Genomic DNA, 20,676 nt, shown 5'->3' on the forward strand with positions numbered 1-20,676 from the left:
CTCCGACAAGAGGGTGCTTTACTACATTTATTGGATGAAGATAAATAGGTCGTGAATCGGTGATTCTAATCCGATAATGGAGAGTACGAACGACCCGCGTTCAAACCGGCAGAAAACTCTGCCGTTTAAAAAATGTGAAGTTATCGGAGAAGTAACGGTTACTTTTTTCAAGCAACAGACAATTACTTTCCGTCCCAAGCAATTGAGTAATCTAACTGAATGCGTGTGTAAGCGAGAGGAATTGTAATCGATCACTTTTTTTTTTTTTTCGGGAACTTGTACGAGAGTGCGCTCCTTACACGGCGCGTTTCAGGTGCGACGTTTACTCGGGAGTTCGAGCTGATTCACCGATCGCACAAATGTCTTTCGATGGAAATGCTATGACCTTTTCATGAGACAAAGGCATTAAATGGCTGGCTTGTGGAAAGCTTCTGTGCGCAGAATGCACCATTTTTGAACTGCTCGGCGGAGGCTTAGAGTGCGAAAGGAAGAAAAAAGGTATTTTTATGCGACGCAAAATATTGTTTCCCGCTTTGGATACACGCACTCGCATCTTGCATACTTGGCCAAAACTGTGCCGTCCTTTCGATTAAACTGTTTATCGAGGTACGCTGCGTTTTTAATTTTATCGGTGTGAGACCAGCTGCGCCTGCCATTCTTAACCACACTGATGAACGATTAGCGTTTTTGCCATGGTTTTCGTTCGCGTCACCGCCCCAACAATATTTCTTACAATCACTAGATAACGAAGCGCAAAAACTCAAACGAGGACGAACGTCTTTATGCCTATACTTGGTCTCACCTTAGCATGGACTAACCGCCAAGGCTGTGCCAGCGCGAGACGCCACCCTTGACTGCCCTAACTGGCCCTCGCACCGCACGAGCGCTCGCGCAGCCGCCGAGACGCCGTCCAGCTACAGCTGGGAGACTCGTCGCCCCTGTGAGGCAGACCAAGTTCTAGGCTGTATAAACATACACACAACCCAATTTTTTTGGCAATTCGCTCGCGATTTTAGCACGTCCGGCCCAGAGCCGTATATGTAGAGAGTTTGGTCAATGGGAGGCGCGGGCAGAGTCAGGGTTTTGCGGCAGAGTCGGAAAGAGGGCTTGGCGTGCTCTCTTGACCAACCAGAAGCCGAAAAGAATCTCCCAGCGGTGGTAGCGAGAAATAGTTCTGAGCCGATCGATCATCGAAGGTCTATGTTCGTATATGGTTTTAATAAGTGCGTAAGAGTGAAGTGTAGTAATTCTTTGTGGTTGAAAATAGGGTGCACGTGTTGTTTCATCATGATCATGCAGAAAGATGTAAGAAACGAATGCGCTCCTCAACTCTGTTTTGCGCGGACAGAGTGTGACCGCTCTGACGGCAGATTCCCGGCGCTCGGCGTTTGGCGTAAGGATTATGTCGATCTTTCCGCTAGTCGCACTCTTCCACCATCATTTTAGATGAGTGTGATTGAAACATCACGTGTACCATATTTTCAGCCATTGAAAGTTACTCCGATGCAGTTATCAGGTTTGTTTCTCGCGACCACCGCCAGGGTATTATTTCCGGCTTCTGGTTGGTCACATTTAAATTTCTGAAGACGCCCTGGAACACGCCCAGCCCGCTTTCGGCCAATGGCGCCGCTTCATTTGTCTCCTATACTTCCCAACGAATGGCCAAACTCTCTACATATACGGCTCTGGTCCGGCCAACAGTAGTCCATGCTAAGCTGAGACGAAGTAGAGCGACGAGCGGCTTGAACAAACGTTCCCCGCAATGACACTCGTACAACCATCGCTACGAGACGCGGCCGCCGAAAGTGAAAAGTTAGAGCGGCAAACAGGAGTCTAAGCCTCTTCATGTTTTAAAAATAGCGCAAGGTGCGTCGATGCACGAGGCACGTGCAACGTCCAGCCCTTGGAAAGGTCAGGGCGGCACAGAGCAGCACTGAGCTAGATTAGACTGTACTAGAAAGTACGTGTGGGACGAGCTACAGGCTCTGCTAGTCCTTTCAGTTGCACCTCAAAATGTGGAAAGCAATCAAGTGAAACCAAGCCACTTCGATCGCAGCGCGCCAGCTTCGCTACGTGCGATCGAGCAACGACACAGGTCAGGGTCTTATGAGCAATATAGCCCCTTAAAGGCTATATCGTACTTTTTATGCTTTTGACGTCAGAGGTAACGTCAAAGTACCACGACACGACGACGTGACGTTACGACGACGCCACGACGTCATCGTCGACTGCGACGTTATGCGACTCCAAGATGCTGTCGTAAGGCCGTCGTGACATCCCGTCGCATCGAGGACGACGCCGTTCCGCTGCATCAAGTCGCCGTTGTAACGCAGTCATGATATCGTGTTAAGGACAACGCCGTTACGCGACATCAAGTCGCCGTTGTGACGCAGTCGTGACATCGCGTCGTGTTGAGACGACGCCGTTACGCGACATCAAGTCGCCGTTGCAACACGATCATGACGTCGCGCGCCGCGTCGAGGACGACGTGAACGTGGTCGTCGATTCCGGCGTTGACGTCGACGCACCACGCAACGTCAAACATCGCTATGACGTCACGTTAACGTCGTTTTGACGTCATCGTTAACGTCAACGTCACAGCGAAGTCTTGACGGCGTGTAACGTCGGCGCCTTCGCCAGCATCAACGTCGACGCGCAGTCACGACGAAGTCCTGACGTCGTGTAACGTCGTCGACGATGACGTTAGCGTCGACGTCCTTAAGTTGTCGGGACGTCTTCGTGACGTCGAGTTGTGTACGTCATGTTGACAACGACGTCGACGAACTGACAACAAGCGTCCTTATGACGTCACATTGACAACGACGCCGTCATCTTGACGTCCCGTGACGTTGTCGTCGTTGTCATCAACGTCAACTTCGTCGTCGTTCTCAACGCAATATGACGTCAGAACGCAGTCTTGATGTCTAACGCACGTTGTCAACGTCGACGTTGGCGTCAAGGCGTCGTCCTGATGTCGCATGGCGTTGTGACAACAAGTCGGGTCGCGGTGACTTTATGTACGTGACAACTGACGTCTAGGTTGTGTAAAAAATATAGTCCGGTGTTCTATTATTTCTATGACTTTGACCAGTCTGGCGGTTAAGCATGGGTTTGGAACGAAAGGCGTTTTTTTAATAAAATAATACGTCTTATAATCCGGAAGATGAATGCATCCACTTAAGAGAGCATACCAGTCTGGGCGTTTACCGATATGGTCAAATGCATCTCGTACATGTGATACAGTTTCTATAAAATTCGTCTTTGTTGTCCGGGGAGCATCAGCATTTCTGTCAATCATTCTCGTTTTCCAGAGACTATGCAAACCCATCAGTGTAAACAGATCATAAGGGAAGCTGTCATTCGGGTTTAAAGGAAAGCGGATTGTGTAGGCACTTATATTTAAATCTTTTTCACAGTTCTTTGGAACACTTCCCAGAAGAGGTAAGCTTCAGTGCAGAAAATAAAACAATGTTCTATAGTGTCCGGTTGGTGTCGAAGGCGGCAGTTCACTGACCACGGAACGAAAATGCCTTTTTCTTGACGCAGAGGCTTGACAGGTAACGTGGAAGTGTGAAGTTAAAAAAAAAAGGTTTTTGCAGACGGTGACACTCGCATTTCCTTCTCACGTTCAAAACATATTGTTCCGGACCGTTACCAAATATGCTTCGATACAAAGGTACAGGGAAAAAAACAACCGCATCTCCACGTGGTGAATGATGTTGATTGGGGCAAAGCTCTGGTGGTGCTTGTCTGCGTAGACGCTGAGCCGCAGCATGCCGAGCCTTTCGTTCGTTTTCATCCATGTCACGCTGCGGTCAAGTGCTCAAACGCGTATAAAACCCCGTTCCATACCACACATTCTCGGTCTGACATGGATGAAAACGAACGAAAGGTTCGGCATGCTGCGGCTCAGCGTCTACGCAGACAAGCACCACCACAGCTTCACCCCAATCAACATCATTCACCATGCACGTGGAGATGCGTTTGTTTTTGTGTGCTTTTTCCCTACACGAGCACCCGACGCCGGACATCGGACGGACATACGGACATGGCTAGCCTGGAGCTTCGTCCTTAAGGTGCAACCCCACCGTACATGACGTTTTGGTGTTTTTTGATGGCTTATAACTTTCGTTCTATGTATCTTACAATTATAAAGTTAATGTCAAATTAAAGAGCTGTTTTTCAACAATCTTTTAATGTCTAGAAATTGCAATTACTTTTAGTTGTTAGTTAAATATTTATCGTTTAATAGACCACAGTCTCTAATGTTGAAAAAATTATTTCTCGAGTTATAACGTCCCATTGTCCACAATATTTTACGTGGAAGTTTGGTTGGATGTAATAAATTAAAAAAGTAAGCAACGAACTGTACAGCTAATGTATATTTTAACATAAAAAACAAAGTTTAAAATGGTATTATTTTATGGCGCTATAAAAACGGAATCACGTCAACTAATCAAAATAACGAGACATTAAATTATGAAGCCTCCTTCGATATTACAATTTCCAGAACTTTCATGCTGATATATTACACGTTAAGAGTGTTATAAAACCTCAAACGTTTCCCATTCAGTTACGGCAGATTGTAGTTTCTTAATATAAAGTACAGATGGCGACACGTGTTCAAGAACAGCTTGATGCGCATCTTCCGTCGCGTGCCGCTTGGAACGCCACGTGAAACACAGAAAAAGCGCCAGATGTCAGGGTGTCAGATGCCTGGATGCCCGCAGTGAGCGAACCGGAATGTCAGAACAACAAGCGCGAGGTTGTGGGTGCACCACAGCTACTTTTGCGCGCGTTCTACTGAGCGTCGGTACACATTCCCGACGCGATCCAAATGAAATGGGCGCCATGAAGTGCATTCTGCTATTTCAGATTCCGCCACGTATTCGAAAACATTTTAATGTTTTTATCACTTGGAAAAATTATTTTCGCAATCAAACTATGCTTGTCGGAATGGTTTGACTTTATTTTGTTTCAAAACCCACCTCTGTGGCTCATAACTAGCAAAGATATTAAAACAAAACACAAAACATTAAATCGTCTCAGTGTCTCTGAGCCAACGGGCTGGCCCATGAATTCATATTTGTCGGGTTTAAATATCGGCCGAGGTGCCCGCAAGCCGACAGAGGCCAATCTGAGATTTCGGTTGCACGTCAAAAGATCTCCAATTAGTCAAAATAAACCCGCAATTTTTGTATTTATTTATTGGGGCGAGTTAAGTGATTTTGTTGGTTTGGCTTGTGAAACCATAAGATCTAAATATTTGCTTTGCTTTACCTTAGTTCGGAGCGCAGCCAACGCTACGGGCGGATGAAGCCACTGAAGCAGTGCCAAGAGCGCGAGGTCAAGCTGTTCGTTCTCTTTCTGTGCCTATGCGGTCGCGCTGCACTAGAACCACTAAATAAGCTACGCTTTATACACATCTTGGCGCTTGAAATAACGGTTGTCAGTTATCTGAAGCTTTTTAAATCACAGGAAACGCTTTTTCGTCCTCCACAAATGTTTAAACAATTCACGACAAAGCAAAGCAATATTACACAAGCTTCCTGACACCGAAACTAATGCTGAGGAAGTCGCACTTTTGAATCATGACGATCGGCAGTTGCGTTTGATTTGTTACTAACCACAAAGATGGCGGCGCCCACACTAATATCGCGGGAAAAGGTGCCAATACTCTAAGCGTAGCTCATTTGGTTTAGCTCACAGGCTAAAACCAAGTGCGGCGGGGGATCGTTGGCCGAGTGTGTTGTGGCACCACAGATCAGAACACGTGGAGAAATGCTCGAGCGCGAGCTCCGTTCAAAGCTCGGAGCTCACGCTGCAAAACCTGTAGGGACTAAATCCCCTCGATGTGTTTGCGTTGGTCTTTCAAATAACCTCAAAGGTGCCAGTGCACGAGGCCCGTGTCTCAAGCGGCCCTTGGAGGCAAATGGCAGCGCAGCACTAAAATGACTGTCCCTTGAAAGCGAATGGCGGCGGAGCACCCACTCGTGGCACGTGTCTTGCGCGTTTCTACAACAATGGTTGGCGGTACTTGTAAAAAACGCCTTTATCAAGGGGCTTTAGCAGGGACCCTGGGTTCAGTCGCCCATCTGCATCCTACCGTCGTGCGATCGCGTACCACCTATACTGCGTAATGCACGTTAAAGACCCCGAGCTAACAGTTGTACTGCACTTTTTATAACCTTCAACAGTAACAACGTCGCCCTACGAAACTGCTGCTCTCCAAAAAACTAACGACTAATTTTGAATGTGCCGTTACATTGCATTTTCAACGTGTGTTCGCTTGTTCCCGTTCTTTTTTTTGTCTACCCGAAGGAAAGATCCATTAATGTAACGCTGTTTGGCAGTCAATGTTTTCTAGTGGACCGCTGACTGTGCCTAACTGTACGTCAAGCATGTCTGATTGGCCAACAAGTTACTCTGACCGACAGTCAAACTCCGGTCAGACCCCGCTTGTCGGCTTTCTGATGGTTTCCTGGTGGCAGTCGGCCGCCGCGAAATGCCATCAGGATGTCCTGGTGGTGATTTTGACTGTACATCGATTGCCTCTGACTGTACGTCAGAAAGCTTTGACGTGCAGACAGAAGTACGGTCAAAGTTACTTAAAGTTCGTTCGGATACCACTATTTCGTCATATCTATGAATACGAAAAGTAATCTATGCACGAGAAAACGATTTCGGGACGTGAGCCCATAAAACCGCTGACGTTAGAGATGTGACACGCAACCGACTGACAGCCTTGATCAGAAGCCCGCCGAAGCGCCGAACAAGACACTTCGCGCTTCGCTTCGCCCATAGAGGCTTCGCCGAGCTTTCATGAACGATCGCTCTCGACTCGTTTTGTTTGCCCGCTTGCTCCAACCTGTCGATCCTGCCCGGGCTCTACAATGTCTTATGTTTTAGTAGAATTTCTACTCGACAAGACCCAGCCCGTTGTGAGTTCCGACGATGTAAGGGAGTTTAGCGGTGTAGTTGAAGACGACAAGGTGTACCAGGTCTACTGGGCCGATGACGCGCGAAGAAAAGGATCGTTCTACGACGCGAAAGTACTCTGCATGGCAGGTGAGTAGAACTGAAGTACGGCGAGTGATGTACGAGTGCTTTGCATAACATGCTGACGGCTTAACTGTATTTGCAGCCGAAGCGTCTCGTATAAAACGAATAGTCAAATCAAGTTTCCGTAGCGGAGGCGTAGCACAGGGAGAAAGAAGAAGACGCCGTTTCGAACGGCCACGTTTTCCATGTTCTCCGGGGAAAATTTACCGGCCGCTGGCCGAGGAAACGTTATGACTTCTGATAATGTTACAGAAGACTACCGGATAATCCTGCCACGTCTGACATCAGGTAACCTGAGCCTGAATCCCGTTTTCTTGCATGGGGACCTCTCGGCGCGCCCGTATCGAGCTCCTGATTTTCGAGACGCCCTACGTGGCATCGTCGAATTGAAGGACGTTGTGAGCCTCGGACAGTTCCAGATGTCTCACGTCTGGATGCTGACGTGTGTCAACGCTGTTACCAAGGCAAAGCTCGTCGCTCAACGAGAGCTCCGTGTGAAAGGCCGAAAGTGCCTCATCATTGACCCGGACAAGCAAGAAGTAAACCTAAAGCTTCTTTGGCTTCCACAGCATCTAGAGGATCGACGAGTTATCGAAGCTCTCGCCCCGTTTGGCAAAGTGCGATCGATCAAGAGAGAAAAATGGAGGTGCAGCGAGCTTGAGCACATGGAGACTCTAAACCGAGAGGTAGTACTGGTGTTAGGAGATAGTGTCAATGCCAGTCAGATACCACATCTCCTTCAAGTCTACGGATGCCAGAGCCTCGTCCTTATTCCTGGCCGACCTCCGCTGTGCTTGCGCTGCAACAAAGTGGGACATATTCGACGCTACTGTAGAACACCGAGGTGCTCCAACTGCCGGCGGTATGGTCACCTAACTGAGGAGTGTGTCAACGGCGCCACCTATGCGGACATGTTACGACAACGTCAAACACACGAAGATGACACAGCGGCGGAGCTCCTAATGGACGTCAGTGAGGTAGCTGACGTCACCGGGGAATTGCCACCTGTAGAATCGGCCCATTCTTCAGGAGACGCAAGGCCCGGGGACAGTACAGACATCCAGCCATCACAAAACATCGACAAGAATGAAGAATTTCCAGTGTTGGAACCTGCAGCATCCCCAAACACCAGCACCACACAGAATGCGCACGTGGAACCTGATGCGACTCCCGTACCGATTGTCTCCAAGGCTCCGACTACACCTCAGCACGCAGTTAGCGAGGACGGCCCTTCCTCGAGCAGCAGCCAACCACTCAAGCGACCGGCACCGGTTGACACAGAGGCACCTTCGTGTTCAAGCTGGTCTTCAACACTACTCAACCGTGTTGGCGACGGAGACGTCGCCAAAAAGAAGGCATCGGGGTCCCGTGCCAAGCCGAACGCGAAGCCAGGAGCTACCTAAAGTGTGGCGAGTGTCGTTCAACGCTGAAATGCGGTCTCTATGAGGACGGATAGAAGCTAAGAATATTCCCCTAAATTTCACAACACTAAACGTCCGAGGTCTAAGATCTCGTGCGAGGCAGGTACAACTTTGTCGGCTCTTGCAACGTGAGCGGCTGGACATTGTTGCGATTCAGGAGACAAAGATAGAGTCGGAGGAGGCCACAACAAGTGCGCTCCAGCCTTTTCTACACAGGTACGAAGTTTGTGTGAGTCACGCTGTGGGGCTATCGGCTGGTTGTTTCTTCTTTCTCCGCAAAGACGTGAACTACACCTCGCTCTCGTACACGGTTGACACTGAAGGTCGTTTTATCTGTTGTGACATTTACTTAGAGGGAATTCACTGGCGGCTGATTTGCGTTTATGCCTATAATGACTCTTCAAGTCAACTTTCACTTTTCCAAAATTTAGATGCTTTTCTTGACACCGACAAATGTATTGTCCTGTTTGGCGACTTTAACTGTGTATGCGAAGCCCACGACCGCTCGACGATCAGTCTGAGACGCGACAACAGCAGTATCGCTCTCGAGAATCTTGTGCGCCAACACTGCCTAAGTGACGTCGGTGCTTCTCGAACGTCCATCAATCGCTTCACGCACCTGCAAAGTTCTGGCCACGCACGCCTTGATAGAATATACGTGTCTAGTTGTCTTTTGGAACACACGTTTGAATATTTGGTAACGCCGGTATCCTTCTCTGACCATTGTGTTGTAACTGTGAGGCTAGGCGAGAAACGCAAACAGATGTCTAGACCAAAATGGGCGCTGTGGAAGTTAAACAGCAATATCCTTAAAAACAATGACTTTAATAAGAGACTAATTACCTGTTTTATGGCTATTCGTAGTAATACCGATCTTTCCATTTTTGCACAGTGGGATAGTTTTAAGCAAGAAGCTAAAAACATCGCAATTGAGTGTGCGTGTATTCAGGCATATCATGAGAAAGCTGACAGGCGTGCAGTTACACATAGCCTTCACGAACTGTATGAGCTGGAATGCGAAAAACCAGGTAGTTTTCATGAGGAAATTTGCTTTCTCAAATCTGAGCTCCAACGCCACGAGCTTCAGCGTTACCGAGGAGCGGCTGTGCGATCAAGATGTCAACGCCTTGTATTGGCCGAACAACCTACTAAAAAGACTTTAGATGACGAGCGCAGGCACGCCTTAGCTAAAGAAATTCCGGAGTTGCTATGTAACGGCGCTTACTCAAGAAATACCGAAAACATTATGACCACATTCACACAACACTATCAAAACTTATTTGGTCAGGTCTCCCCCCCATCAAATGAAGAGTATGCGCCTCTCGTTTCACTGCTGCCCAGCTTGAGTGACGAGGACTCCGAACTATTTACTAGACCGTTTTTTCTCAAACAGATATGCCAGGCCGTGGGGTCTCTTCCTAGCTCGAAGGCACCTGGACCAGATGGCCTCTCAGCAGAATTTTATAAGCAACACATAGACATGATATGCCCATTTCTCCTTGAACTTTTCACAGCTTCACTTCAGTATGGCAGGTTACCTCCATCGTTTTATCAAAGTCACACCGTGTTAATACCAAAAAGCTCCGACTCTGACACGTTAAGGACTGTTGAAGGGTATCGCCCAATAGCGCTCTGCAATGTCGATTACAAAATATTTGCCAAAATTCTTACTAAACTTTTACAATGTGCCATTTCAAGAGTGGTTGGAGCTCACCAAACATGCGGGATTAAAGGCCGCACAATCCAGACAAACATTCACGTAGCGCGATCAGTTCTTCATTGCTGCGACAGTTTAAAAGATCAAGTAGCCATGCTTCAAATTGACCTAGCGAAAGCTTTCGATCGCGTAAGCCATTTCTTTTTGTTTGCTCTTTTAGAACACATAAATGTAGGAAAGGTCCTCCTTAACGGTATAAAAATATGTTATTCCGAAGCAACAACTCGATTAATAGCTAACGGCGCTCTTTCCAAACCAATTCCCCTTCATTCATCTGTAAAGCAAGAATGTCCCTTGTCTCCCCTTCTGTTTGCATTATATTTGGAGCCTCTGTGTTTAAGTATACTGAAAAGTACAGACGTAAAGGGTTATAAATTGTTATCTCATGAAGTGAAAGTTCTGGCTTATGCCGATGATGTAGCTTTTTCCTGTGTTGATAAGCAAAGTATCGACGCTGCGTTACAATTAACCCAGCAATTTTGTAAGGCAGCTGGAGCGCTGGTTAACACCTCCAAGTGCTGTGGACTTTGGTATGGGACTTGGGGGACAACGCCCTCGGATTATGCAGGAATGGGGTGGTCTGGCGTGCCAACTACTTACCTTGGCGCGCCACTAGAATGTGTTCGAAATAGCTCACGCTACTGGACAGAAAGTGTCCAAAATCTTAAGCGCAGAGCCGACTTGCTGAAGCCTAATCATCTTTCGGTGTTTGGCCGCGCTACTGCATGTAACATCTTCCTAGTCGCAAAACTGTGGTACGTGCTTCAGGTTATTCACTGTGCCCGAGGACACCTTCAGGGTTTCCATAGGATATTTGCGACCTTCATATGGGACTCTTCATGGGAGCCAATGCGGCGCGACAATCTGTTTCGGTCTATCGAAGCGGGAGGACTAGGCTTAACCCACTTATTTGTACGGAAAATTGTTTCACGTTTCATGTTCCTCAGAACGTCTTCCCAGCCGTTCATTAGGACCTTTCTCCAAACTCACCTGATGGATCTCCTCCCTGACCTCGTTGTTTCATCCGATCATGTGGCAATGCCGCGACCTTTTGGCTTTCTCAAAGAAGTCGTCGAAGCTTTTGAGTTTTTGAAAGTGCGTTTTTCTTTGGATTATTTATTCACCGTTTCCAGAAAAGAGCTCTACCATAACCTAATAGATTCGCTATTTCCAGACCCTTTATATCGCAGCCACTATCCAAACAGTACAGATCAAGATGTTTTAAAACGAGTTCGCAGGATGCGCGTTCCCCCGACTGCAAAAACATTTTTCTTTAAGCTTCATACTAACACACTACCCGTAAAGCCATGGTTACGTGACAAAGGAATTTTTGTACCGTGGTCGGTCAACTGTCGTTTATGCAACACGCCAGAGACTATTGAGCATTGCTTTATTTTTTGCACAGATGCATACCTTTTCTGGGATGTGCTTCAAAGGACTATCAAAAAGGACTTTTATATCAACGCATACTCTATTCGTTTTCTTCCTGTGAAAGATCCAGACACATTTCCCTCAGATTTTTTTATTTTGCTTGGTATGCATAGTCTCTGGAAGACTCGCATGATAGACAGAAACGCTGAACCACCAAGGACTACCAAATCAAATTTTATCGAAACATGCAATCACGTAACAAGTGTCATTGATGAACTCGGGGAAAAGCCAAGATGGTACTGGCGACTTGAAAAGTGCCTTTTGTTTCCTGATTTCTGATGCAGCCGAGTCAGTCCTGCGCCCCCGAAGAGCTGTGCAAATTTGTCTGAATTGTAAAACTGTTGGTGAAAATGTATCTGAATAAGCTTGTATAATCTCAGTGCATTCTCGTTTCAAAACTGCAACTATGTCCCATGTGCTTCTGTGTCTGTGCTTCCATGCAATAAAGAAAAAAAAAAAAAAGGAGGCGTAGCACAGTGGTTTAGGTGTCCGATTTGTACGCTAGCGGTCGTGGGTTCGAGCCGCGGTGGTCCTGCTTTATTTTCTTTTTTTTTTTCTCGAACATTTTGTTTTATCGAGACATTTGGCGATATTTATGAATGCGTATAGCTTTACTCTTATATAAATGCTGCCCTTGTTCATGAAATTCCCTTGGCAGTGGCAGTCAGACGTCATCTGTTGGACCATCAGATGACGTCTGATGGTCCATCACGTTCCACCAGGGCTGCTGACTGGCAGTCAGTGTCCCAAATTACGTAGCTTGATGGAATTTTCAATAGGGTACATCTTTGATTATGCGGCTCTTACTTATGATGAAACACACTATAGGTGTCAGACTTCTGGAAAATATTATATAACTAAGAAAATGGCACGTGTACGCAACAGACAAAAAAAAAATAGGCGCACTTAATAAAAATAATTGAAATAATAGACTTGATTATAATTGTGTTTTCAAAGGTTTGAGCGTACCAAGAGCTATAAAAACGAACTCGATGCTTGCGATGTTGCGCTTGTTCACTGAAAAAATAGATCAGGGCAGTATGCTCGCACTTGTATGTTCCGCTTCGCTAGAAAGATAAAACCAAATACTTTACTGGTAATGTATTTAGTGAAACAAAGCTTACCTTCTGTATATGTGCAATGCCCTCAGATTTCGCGTGACTACACGCTTGTTTATCATTATTGTTTTCGTTTCCCACTGCGATTCATTTCGCGCTCTTTTGTGTGCTACATGAATTATCAGAGACCAAGGTAACCCAAGAGCATTCTATTTCGTGGATTCTAAAAAAAACAAAAAACCTATGCAACTTGCCACGTGTGCCACAATCAATACAAAATATTCTAAGCTTCACATGTGACCACTTGCCTTAGCAAACATGTTTGTTGGTCAAGAACAATTACGATTGTATGAAGTCACGTAGGAAAAACTCGTTCTCAGCACGCGACCGTTGGCATGCAGTGAATACTCGTAATCGGCGCCGAGATGATTGGTAGCTGTCAGCAGGTGGAGTTTTTCTGTCAACCCAACGTTAAAATGTTTCCTTCTTTCTGTTGTAAGCAATCAGGAGAGAACTTACACCAAATATGAGGGTAATAAAATACTATGAAGCATTCAAACATAATGGCCTGAGCAGTATATGTGTACAAGCTTTAGCCTTTGATAGACCTTAACTACCAATACGCTCAACGCTAGTGTAAAATTTAGCGCTGTCTCAGTCTTAATCAGCGTACCATGTGCGTGCTTACACTATATGTTATAAAACGTCAAACTCTACCCGTTTGCATCTTTTTCATTTTTTGCGCGCCACTACTTGCGCGCTTAAATCATTAAATCAAGAATAATACAGGATGTCACAAAAAAAAATTACAGTCTTTTTTTTTATTGCAAAAGTAAACTACGCGCATCGTTTAACGCCCATTTTCCGCCAAAAGGTAGCGCTAGGTCACAACCAGATGCCAAAGTTTCATCCAGAACGGACACCTTATTCAAAAGGTATAAGTAATGTTCTTAGCATTTCAATGGGAAAATGAAGCCCATTTTTGCCCGTTTTCGGTTTCTGGTGCCCATAGAGCCCCATGTGTTCGAAAACTCCGTCGGCCGCCATTTTCCCTATGAACTTTTCAGAAAATCACTTATAATTTTGAATAAGGTATCGGATCGGGCTGAACTTTGACATCTGGTTGTGACCTCTAGCGCGGCCTTTGGGCGGAAAATTAGCGTTCGGCGATGCCTAGTTCATTCTTGCGGTAAAAAAAGACCCTGTATTTTTTTTTTCTTGGGGGGGGGGGGGGGACGTCCTGTACATTGCTTAAACTGTGGAAAAGCTATCCACAAACCAAGAATCTTTGCCTGGCCAGTCATCGCATTTATCACTGAATTCGTATTAAAATTAATTATTATCATTTATTGCGGTGAGTTAATTTTTAGCCTTGGCATTTTTTTAATATTATGACTCCCGCACCAGCCCTACTTTGGGTTTGTTTACCAAACTCAACCTCTAAACCTGAGTGTCATATTTTCTGTTTTCCAGTCTTGTGGTTTTGTCAAAATAAACACCTACCTACCTAAATGAGACCTGACCGCCCAAAAAATAGTTTTTTATTTTTTTTTATTTTTTTAGGCAGTTATTTTCTCTCTCAAGCTAGAATTTTGGAAACCCAAGTCTATCCCGTCATCTCGTTTCTCTGGAAATCCACAAAGAGCCAATCACATACATGACAAAGGGGCCAGCACGTCATATTGCCGCCCGCAGAGCCGAGAAAGCAACGCTTGGTCACAGATTTCTACAAGATTCGCGTTCATTCTTGCACCGGACGTAACTTTCGCCCTGTTTTCTTGTTCTCGAAAGTGCCAGTTCATCCTCGCCCCGAGCGCGTGACGCTCGAACCTTCTTTGCCGAACTTCGAGATGGTGACGCACTATAGATAAGCAGCTGCCAGCGACCTTGTCGAGTTACTCTCGCTCTCGCTCTCTGTTATGCTGCCGAATCGCCGCCTGCTTTTCTGCTTCCTCGACGCTCTTTCCTTACTTTTTTTGTTTGGCACAAGTTCGCCGATTAAACCTTTATTTTTAGTTCAGTATTGGTCCTCTCGTCACTTTCATTCGTGTCAACATAAATCTGATCACATTGAAATATGTGTAATTGGCCTCTGAAATCTCCGTTAACGGCGCACGTGCAATTTTATATTTTTCAACGCGTCGTTGGTTTGGTTGTGCATGTGTCTCACCATTTGGCTCAGGACGATTTTCACAGGGGAAGAGGAAAACGGCCTTGACAGCAGTCCAGCTTTTTCAGACCTCCGCATTTTTGGTTGTTTCTCAATCTTCGTCATCCCTGCATCCCCAACTAACCAAGAGGCCTCTACAACGTCTTCCGCCTCGTTCCGGAGTGGGTAACCACTTCCGCCGGCGGTTGATCATGCCTAACGCCACCCAAGACGACGCTGACCAGAACACGGATCAGAACAGCAACTTGAGCCCTAACATCGAAGCCACCATTAGTAAGATTCCTCCAACTACGGACAATGACCCAATCATAATGGACGCCCAGGATTCTCCGGACGGCGAGATTCTGAACTCGGATGCTGCTCTTGACGACGGCGGTGAATGGTATCCAGCCCGTGCTCCCCGAAAACGTCGGTACAAGGAAACATCCAGTCAAGACTCGGAAAAGGACGCCCCTCGGACCGAAAGCCTCACCGTGATATTTGTGCCAACAAAAGAAGGTGACCGCATCAGCAGTCTGAGCAGCCTAAAGCTGTCAGACGGTTTAGAACTTCTGTGCCCCGAGTGCATTGTCCAAATCAGGCCAAATGAGCGTCTGAACCTAATTGCCGTGGATGTGAGAAATGGATTCACCACAAGAGCACTGCTCAAATGCACACGGCTCTGCGGACTTCCAGTGAAGGCGTACGAGGGCCTTGCAGGTCCCACAGTCGAAGGTGTGATCAAGAACGTCGACGTAGCACTTCCTGAAACAAAAATTGCTGGACGACTGCAGTCTGATACGGAGATCGCTCGAGTACGTCGTTTCGGCTCCTCTGAGTGCGTATGGATCACCTTTCGTGGAAGCAAGCTTCCAAGCCATGTTCTTCTTGGGCGAGTCCGGCATCCAGTGATGGAATTCCACCACCGTCCGACTGAATGCTACCGGTGTGGAGGCTTCGGACACTACGCTGTCACGTGCAAGCGTTCCGTTGCTTGCAGCCGATGCGATGAGAAGCATCCAACAATTGACGAAAAAACAAAACAGAAATGCACCTCCACGTCTATCAAATGCGTGAACTGCGGAGGACAGCATGAGGCAACATCCCCAAAATGCCAGAAATTAAAGAATGAACGAGACATTCTTCACTACTCGAAGGTGAACTCTGTCGATCTACGGACTGCTCGAGCAGCAATACAGAACCCCCAAAGTAATCTCACGGAGGACGGCGCTTCGACCCCTTTTCAAAGATCTCTGGTGACGGTGACCACAAAGAAACACACTGCGCCCGAGAAAATTGCTGTTCCGGAAGCTAAAGGAGTTGTTCCAGCATCATGCGCTTCAACATCCGCATCAGCATCCGTCACCGGCACTACATATTCAATGATAGCAAAAGGGATTCAACAGTCGTCCCGCACTCTACCGAAGTCCCCTCCACAAAAGCAGGCTGTTACACCCAGCAACGACCCCATAACGGAGAAAATGGACTGCGATACTCACCAAACAAATCCGCCTTCTCAGGAGAACATTTGCAATCTCAAGCCTCCAACAACGAATGTCACAAATCCAAAGCCATCTTCGCTACCGACTCCAGATGTGGACTGGCTGTCCATTATCAAAACCGCTGCACGTATGGCATGCTCTTTTCACACACCCCTACAAACACCATGGGCATGTGGTCTACAATGGGTGGTCATATTCGTCATTGACCAGTTGGACCGCTATTTCACCAAACAACAGTGAGCCACGACGGAAGATGTCGAAAGCCCCAAAGTAGAAAACCTAAACTACCCACTGTGCTCCAATGGAACGTACGCAGCCTTAGATCTCGCCTTCCTGACCTACGCCAGCACCTTCTGACAAACAAAATAGACATTCTGGCCCTTCAAGAGCCACGTATTCTTCTTGAAGACTGCAGACTTGGGCCATATGTGATATACCTAAGTGCATCAAAACGAAATGACGGCCAGTCTCGGGCGGCACTATTTGTCCGGGCAAGGATTCATCAAGAACCCCTAGACCTATCCTCAATCGCAAAAGGAGCAGCGGAATACGTCGGTGTGACAGTTCGCTCTAGAGGAGAACTCTTCTCTATCATTAGTGTCTACGTTCCTCCAAACGTCTGCTGGGATCCCGAAGAGCTACGAGAGATAAAAAATGTCTCTACGGGGCACCTTTTTATCTGTGGAGATTTTAATGCCCATAACGAGCTATGGGGAGACAGGCAGACTACTCGACGAGGAATTCAGCTGGAGATTGTAACATCGTCCTTACACCTTCAAGCGCTGAATGACGGAACTGAAACCTTTGTAAGACCGGGAGTTAAACAGAGTGTCTTGGATCTCACTTTTGTTTCACCGAATATAACAGCAGAGTGGAATGCTCAACCCGACACATGGGGAAGCGAACTTGTTCCCATAACAATCACTTCACCAAGACCTCCGACGCCAATGTACAAAGAGGTACGCGTCACCAATTGGGATGCATTTAGGACTCACATGGAAGGACATGTGGTTAACCTTGCGGGAGACCCATCCTCTGCAATCGCTCACGCTGTATCCCTGGCTACGAAAACGATCCGAGTTCCTATCACCCGTCCTAGTCCCGACCTCAGGTACCTCAAACTTCGGGCGGCCCGGAGGAGAGCCCAGAGGCGAGCTCGCAGAACGAACGATCCCGCAGATTGGATAAGGCACCGACAACTTGATGCGGCTTTCCGTCGGCACACATCCCGGCTCCAGCGGCACCAATGGGACCAACTTTGCTCTTCCTTTGGATTAGCGTCAGGTATCTCACGTGCATGGAAGATGGCCCAGACACTATCATCGAGAAAAATGCCAACTCATCCAATCGCAGGTCTCGCAATTGCTATTGGCCATACAATGCAGGAGACAGCTGAGCTACTTGCTGACGCCTTCGCGACACCCATTCCACTACCTCCAGGTTACCAGAGTGGTAAGGAATCCAGTGCGAATAGTAGAAGCTGGCCTCCCCTTGCTCTTGATTCAGACTTCACGATCTCAGAGCTTGAATTCGCATTGCGTCGGTGTCGACGGAAAAGTGCTCCAGGACCTGATGGGGTAACTTATCAGGCACTACGAAATCTTGACAGATCACAGTACTCGGCCATACTAGAGGCATTTAATGCTATATGGCGCACAGCTGAGATTCCTGAGGCCTGGTTAACATCTACTGTTGTGCCTATACGCAAACCAGGAAAACCAGCACAATCACTTGACTCGTACCGTCCCATCTCGCTTACAAGCTGCGTAGGAAAGCTCATGGAGCGACTTGTGTTACGTAGGCTAACCTGGTATTTGGAGACTATAGGTGCGCTGCCTGATGAACTTTGTGGATTTCGCGCTAAACGCTGCACTGCTGATGCAATTGGCGACCTAGCGTCCACTTTAGAGGAGGCACGAGCATCTCACCAGACAGTGTATTGTGTGTTCCTAGATATACACAAGGCATTTGACGCTTTACCACATGCAACAATTCGCCAGCGGCTACGACATTTCGGCATTACAGGAAGATTGTACAGCTACGTGTGCGCCTTTCTTACAGGAAGATCATTTTTCGTACGAGTTCCTGGCGCCGTCAGCAGCCGTCGTTCGGTGACACAAGGTGTTCCTCAGGGCAGTGTTTTAAGTCCTTTCCTCTTTAACCTTGCTATGGCCGCCCTTCCGTTTTCTCTAAAAACATTGCCCAAGTCTCCTGCAGCTCTGCACATCGCGATATACGCTGAAGATGCAGCACTCTGGTGCGTCGGTCCTTCAAGGGCTACAAAAAGTATCGGCTCACAGCTGCAAAGAGCACTTGACGAGGTTGTGAAGACTACAGAAGACCTCGGGCTCACTCTTTCTGTCACAAAAACCGCGTTTCTTTGCTACCGTCCTAACGGAACACCCAGCCGACCCGTAGCTAATGCTCCAAAGATAGGTAACATCCCTCTTCAGCATGTTACGACTCAACGATACCTGGGCGTCCTGATCGACAACCACGTGACCTGGCGCCCTGAAGCAAAGCGACTACTCATCCAGTGTCGTCAGCTGATGGGCGTTCTTCGCTGCTTCCGACGAAGGAACTCGGGCCATTCTCCACAGGGACTTCTAGCTCTGTACCGTGGACTCATCCTCTCAAGAATACTTTACGCTGTACCACTACTTAACTTTGGCAGACACCAGATACAGCAGTTGGAGCAATTTCATCGATGCGCGCTGCGACTGTGCCTTGGGCTTCCACGATTCTCTGAAAATGTAGCGACGCTAGTTGAGGCAAGAGAAAACCCGATCTCGCTTCACAAAAGAAAACGAGCAATGCGCCATCTAGTGCGACTCCAAGACGCCTCATCGACGACATCTCTTCTATCCAAACTCCGCTCACGGCCGCTATCCTGCCTTGGAACTGTCACAATAGAATTCGAGGACCAGATCGGACCACCCAAAAGGCGATTCCCACCGACACCACCCCGCACAACCTTACCACCGTTGAATGTGACCGGTACTCTACCGTTCTTCCAACGAAGGTCATCTGTCGCTCCCATCGTAGCTCGTTCCCTCGCTATGGATCACCTAGATAGATGGTATAAAGGCTGGCTACATGTCTTCACTGATGGGTCGACTAAGCCCGAAACAGCAACATCTACAGCGGCCTTTCTGATCCCGTCCATGGCGGTGCAGCAAGCTGGTAGGCTTAATTTTCATACAACGTCAACAACTGCGGAACCAGTAGCTATCTGTAAGGCTCTTGAGGCGCTGCTTGTACTTGAGCCTCAAGCGGCAGTTATACTAACAGATTCTAGAAGCGCCCTTTGTCATCTTGAAAACCTCGAAGATGCTCCACCACTCGCACAGGAAGCCGCCCATGTAGCCCGCAAAGTTGAAGCCAAGGGATGGAGACTAGCATTTCAATGGATTCCATCTCATTGTGGCATTAAAGGCTACGAGCAGGTGGACTCTCTGGCGGCTAAGGCTCATGGCCAGGAGACCCCAGATTACTTCATCCCCCGATTCAGTGAGGCCAAGCGTCTTGTCCACCTGATCACACGAATGGGGCATCCTCATGACGGTGTCGCCTCTGGCAGGGCTCCTCCTTCCCTACCGGAGTCGAAACTCAGCCGAAAGGAGTCTAGCCTCCTGCATCGCCTGAGAGCGGGCTGCCCGTTTACGGCAAAAACGTTGCACAAGATTTCACGCAAAAATAGTCCGAACTGCGACCGCTGCGGGACCCTGGAGGACACCGAACACGTGCTGTGGTCGTGTCCAAAATACAGCAGCGCTCGAACTGTGCTTCACACTGCCCTGCAAACATCCCGCACGTTGGTGACAACGCCCCGCCAACTGATGTTCCCGAACGGGGGCAAGCGCCTCGCAGAACACACTTTTCGAGCACTTCTAGAGTTCCTGGAAGCAAGTGGCCTCGCAACTCGGCTGTGACGCCATTGCTTTCCGCCACAGAGCTGTGACGCCATTGCTTTCCGCCACGGTTTAGTATTTTTTGCTGCAGATACTTTTAAGAGTACCCGAATTTCTCTTCCAGTGTGACCATGTGTAGTTTACAACGCGGATGAAACTATACGCCACCCAACTTTTATGCCGCTTGGTGTGACACTTCGTGTCTCCAAACCTTTTATCCGGTGTATCCTAACTCACTCCGCACATTCTAAGTTTTTTTTGTTTTTTTCCCCTTTTAACGTGGTTTTAGGCATCCCCCCTCCCTCCAATTCTGCAACTAACTATTTGAATATCTTAATATGCCGCCACTATCAAAATCAACCTTCCCCTTCTCCTCCCTCTTCTTTCTCTCCTCTCTCCCCAGCCCGTGCGAGTCTTTCCCCCGT

General features: G+C 47.6%; 2 protein-coding genes across 2 annotated transcripts; both read left to right on the plus strand.

Moving 5' to 3' along the window:
* Positions 1-7,319: 7,319 nt before the first annotated feature.
* LOC120842068 lies at positions 7,320-8,465 on the plus strand (the record flags this gene model as incomplete). The annotated part of the gene is made up of 1 exon (XM_042287817.1): positions 7,320-8,465. A coding segment is annotated over one exon (1,146 nt), but the record flags the coding sequence as incomplete, so codon positions are not given.
* A 2,584-nt stretch (positions 8,466-11,049) lies between these two features.
* On the plus strand, positions 11,050-11,910 carry LOC115313189. Its single transcript, XM_042287814.1, has one exon. It carries the CDS (start codon positions 11,050-11,052, stop codon positions 11,908-11,910), a length of 861 nt encoding a protein of 286 aa, XP_042143748.1.
* Positions 11,911-20,676: the final 8,766 nt, after the last annotated feature.

The sequence above is a fragment of the Ixodes scapularis genome, unplaced genomic scaffold, assembly GCF_016920785.2.
Source record: "Ixodes scapularis isolate PalLabHiFi unplaced genomic scaffold, ASM1692078v2 ptg000460l_1___fragment_1__unscaffolded, whole genome shotgun sequence".
NCBI classification, from domain to species: Eukaryota; Metazoa; Arthropoda; class Arachnida; order Ixodida; family Ixodidae; genus Ixodes; species Ixodes scapularis.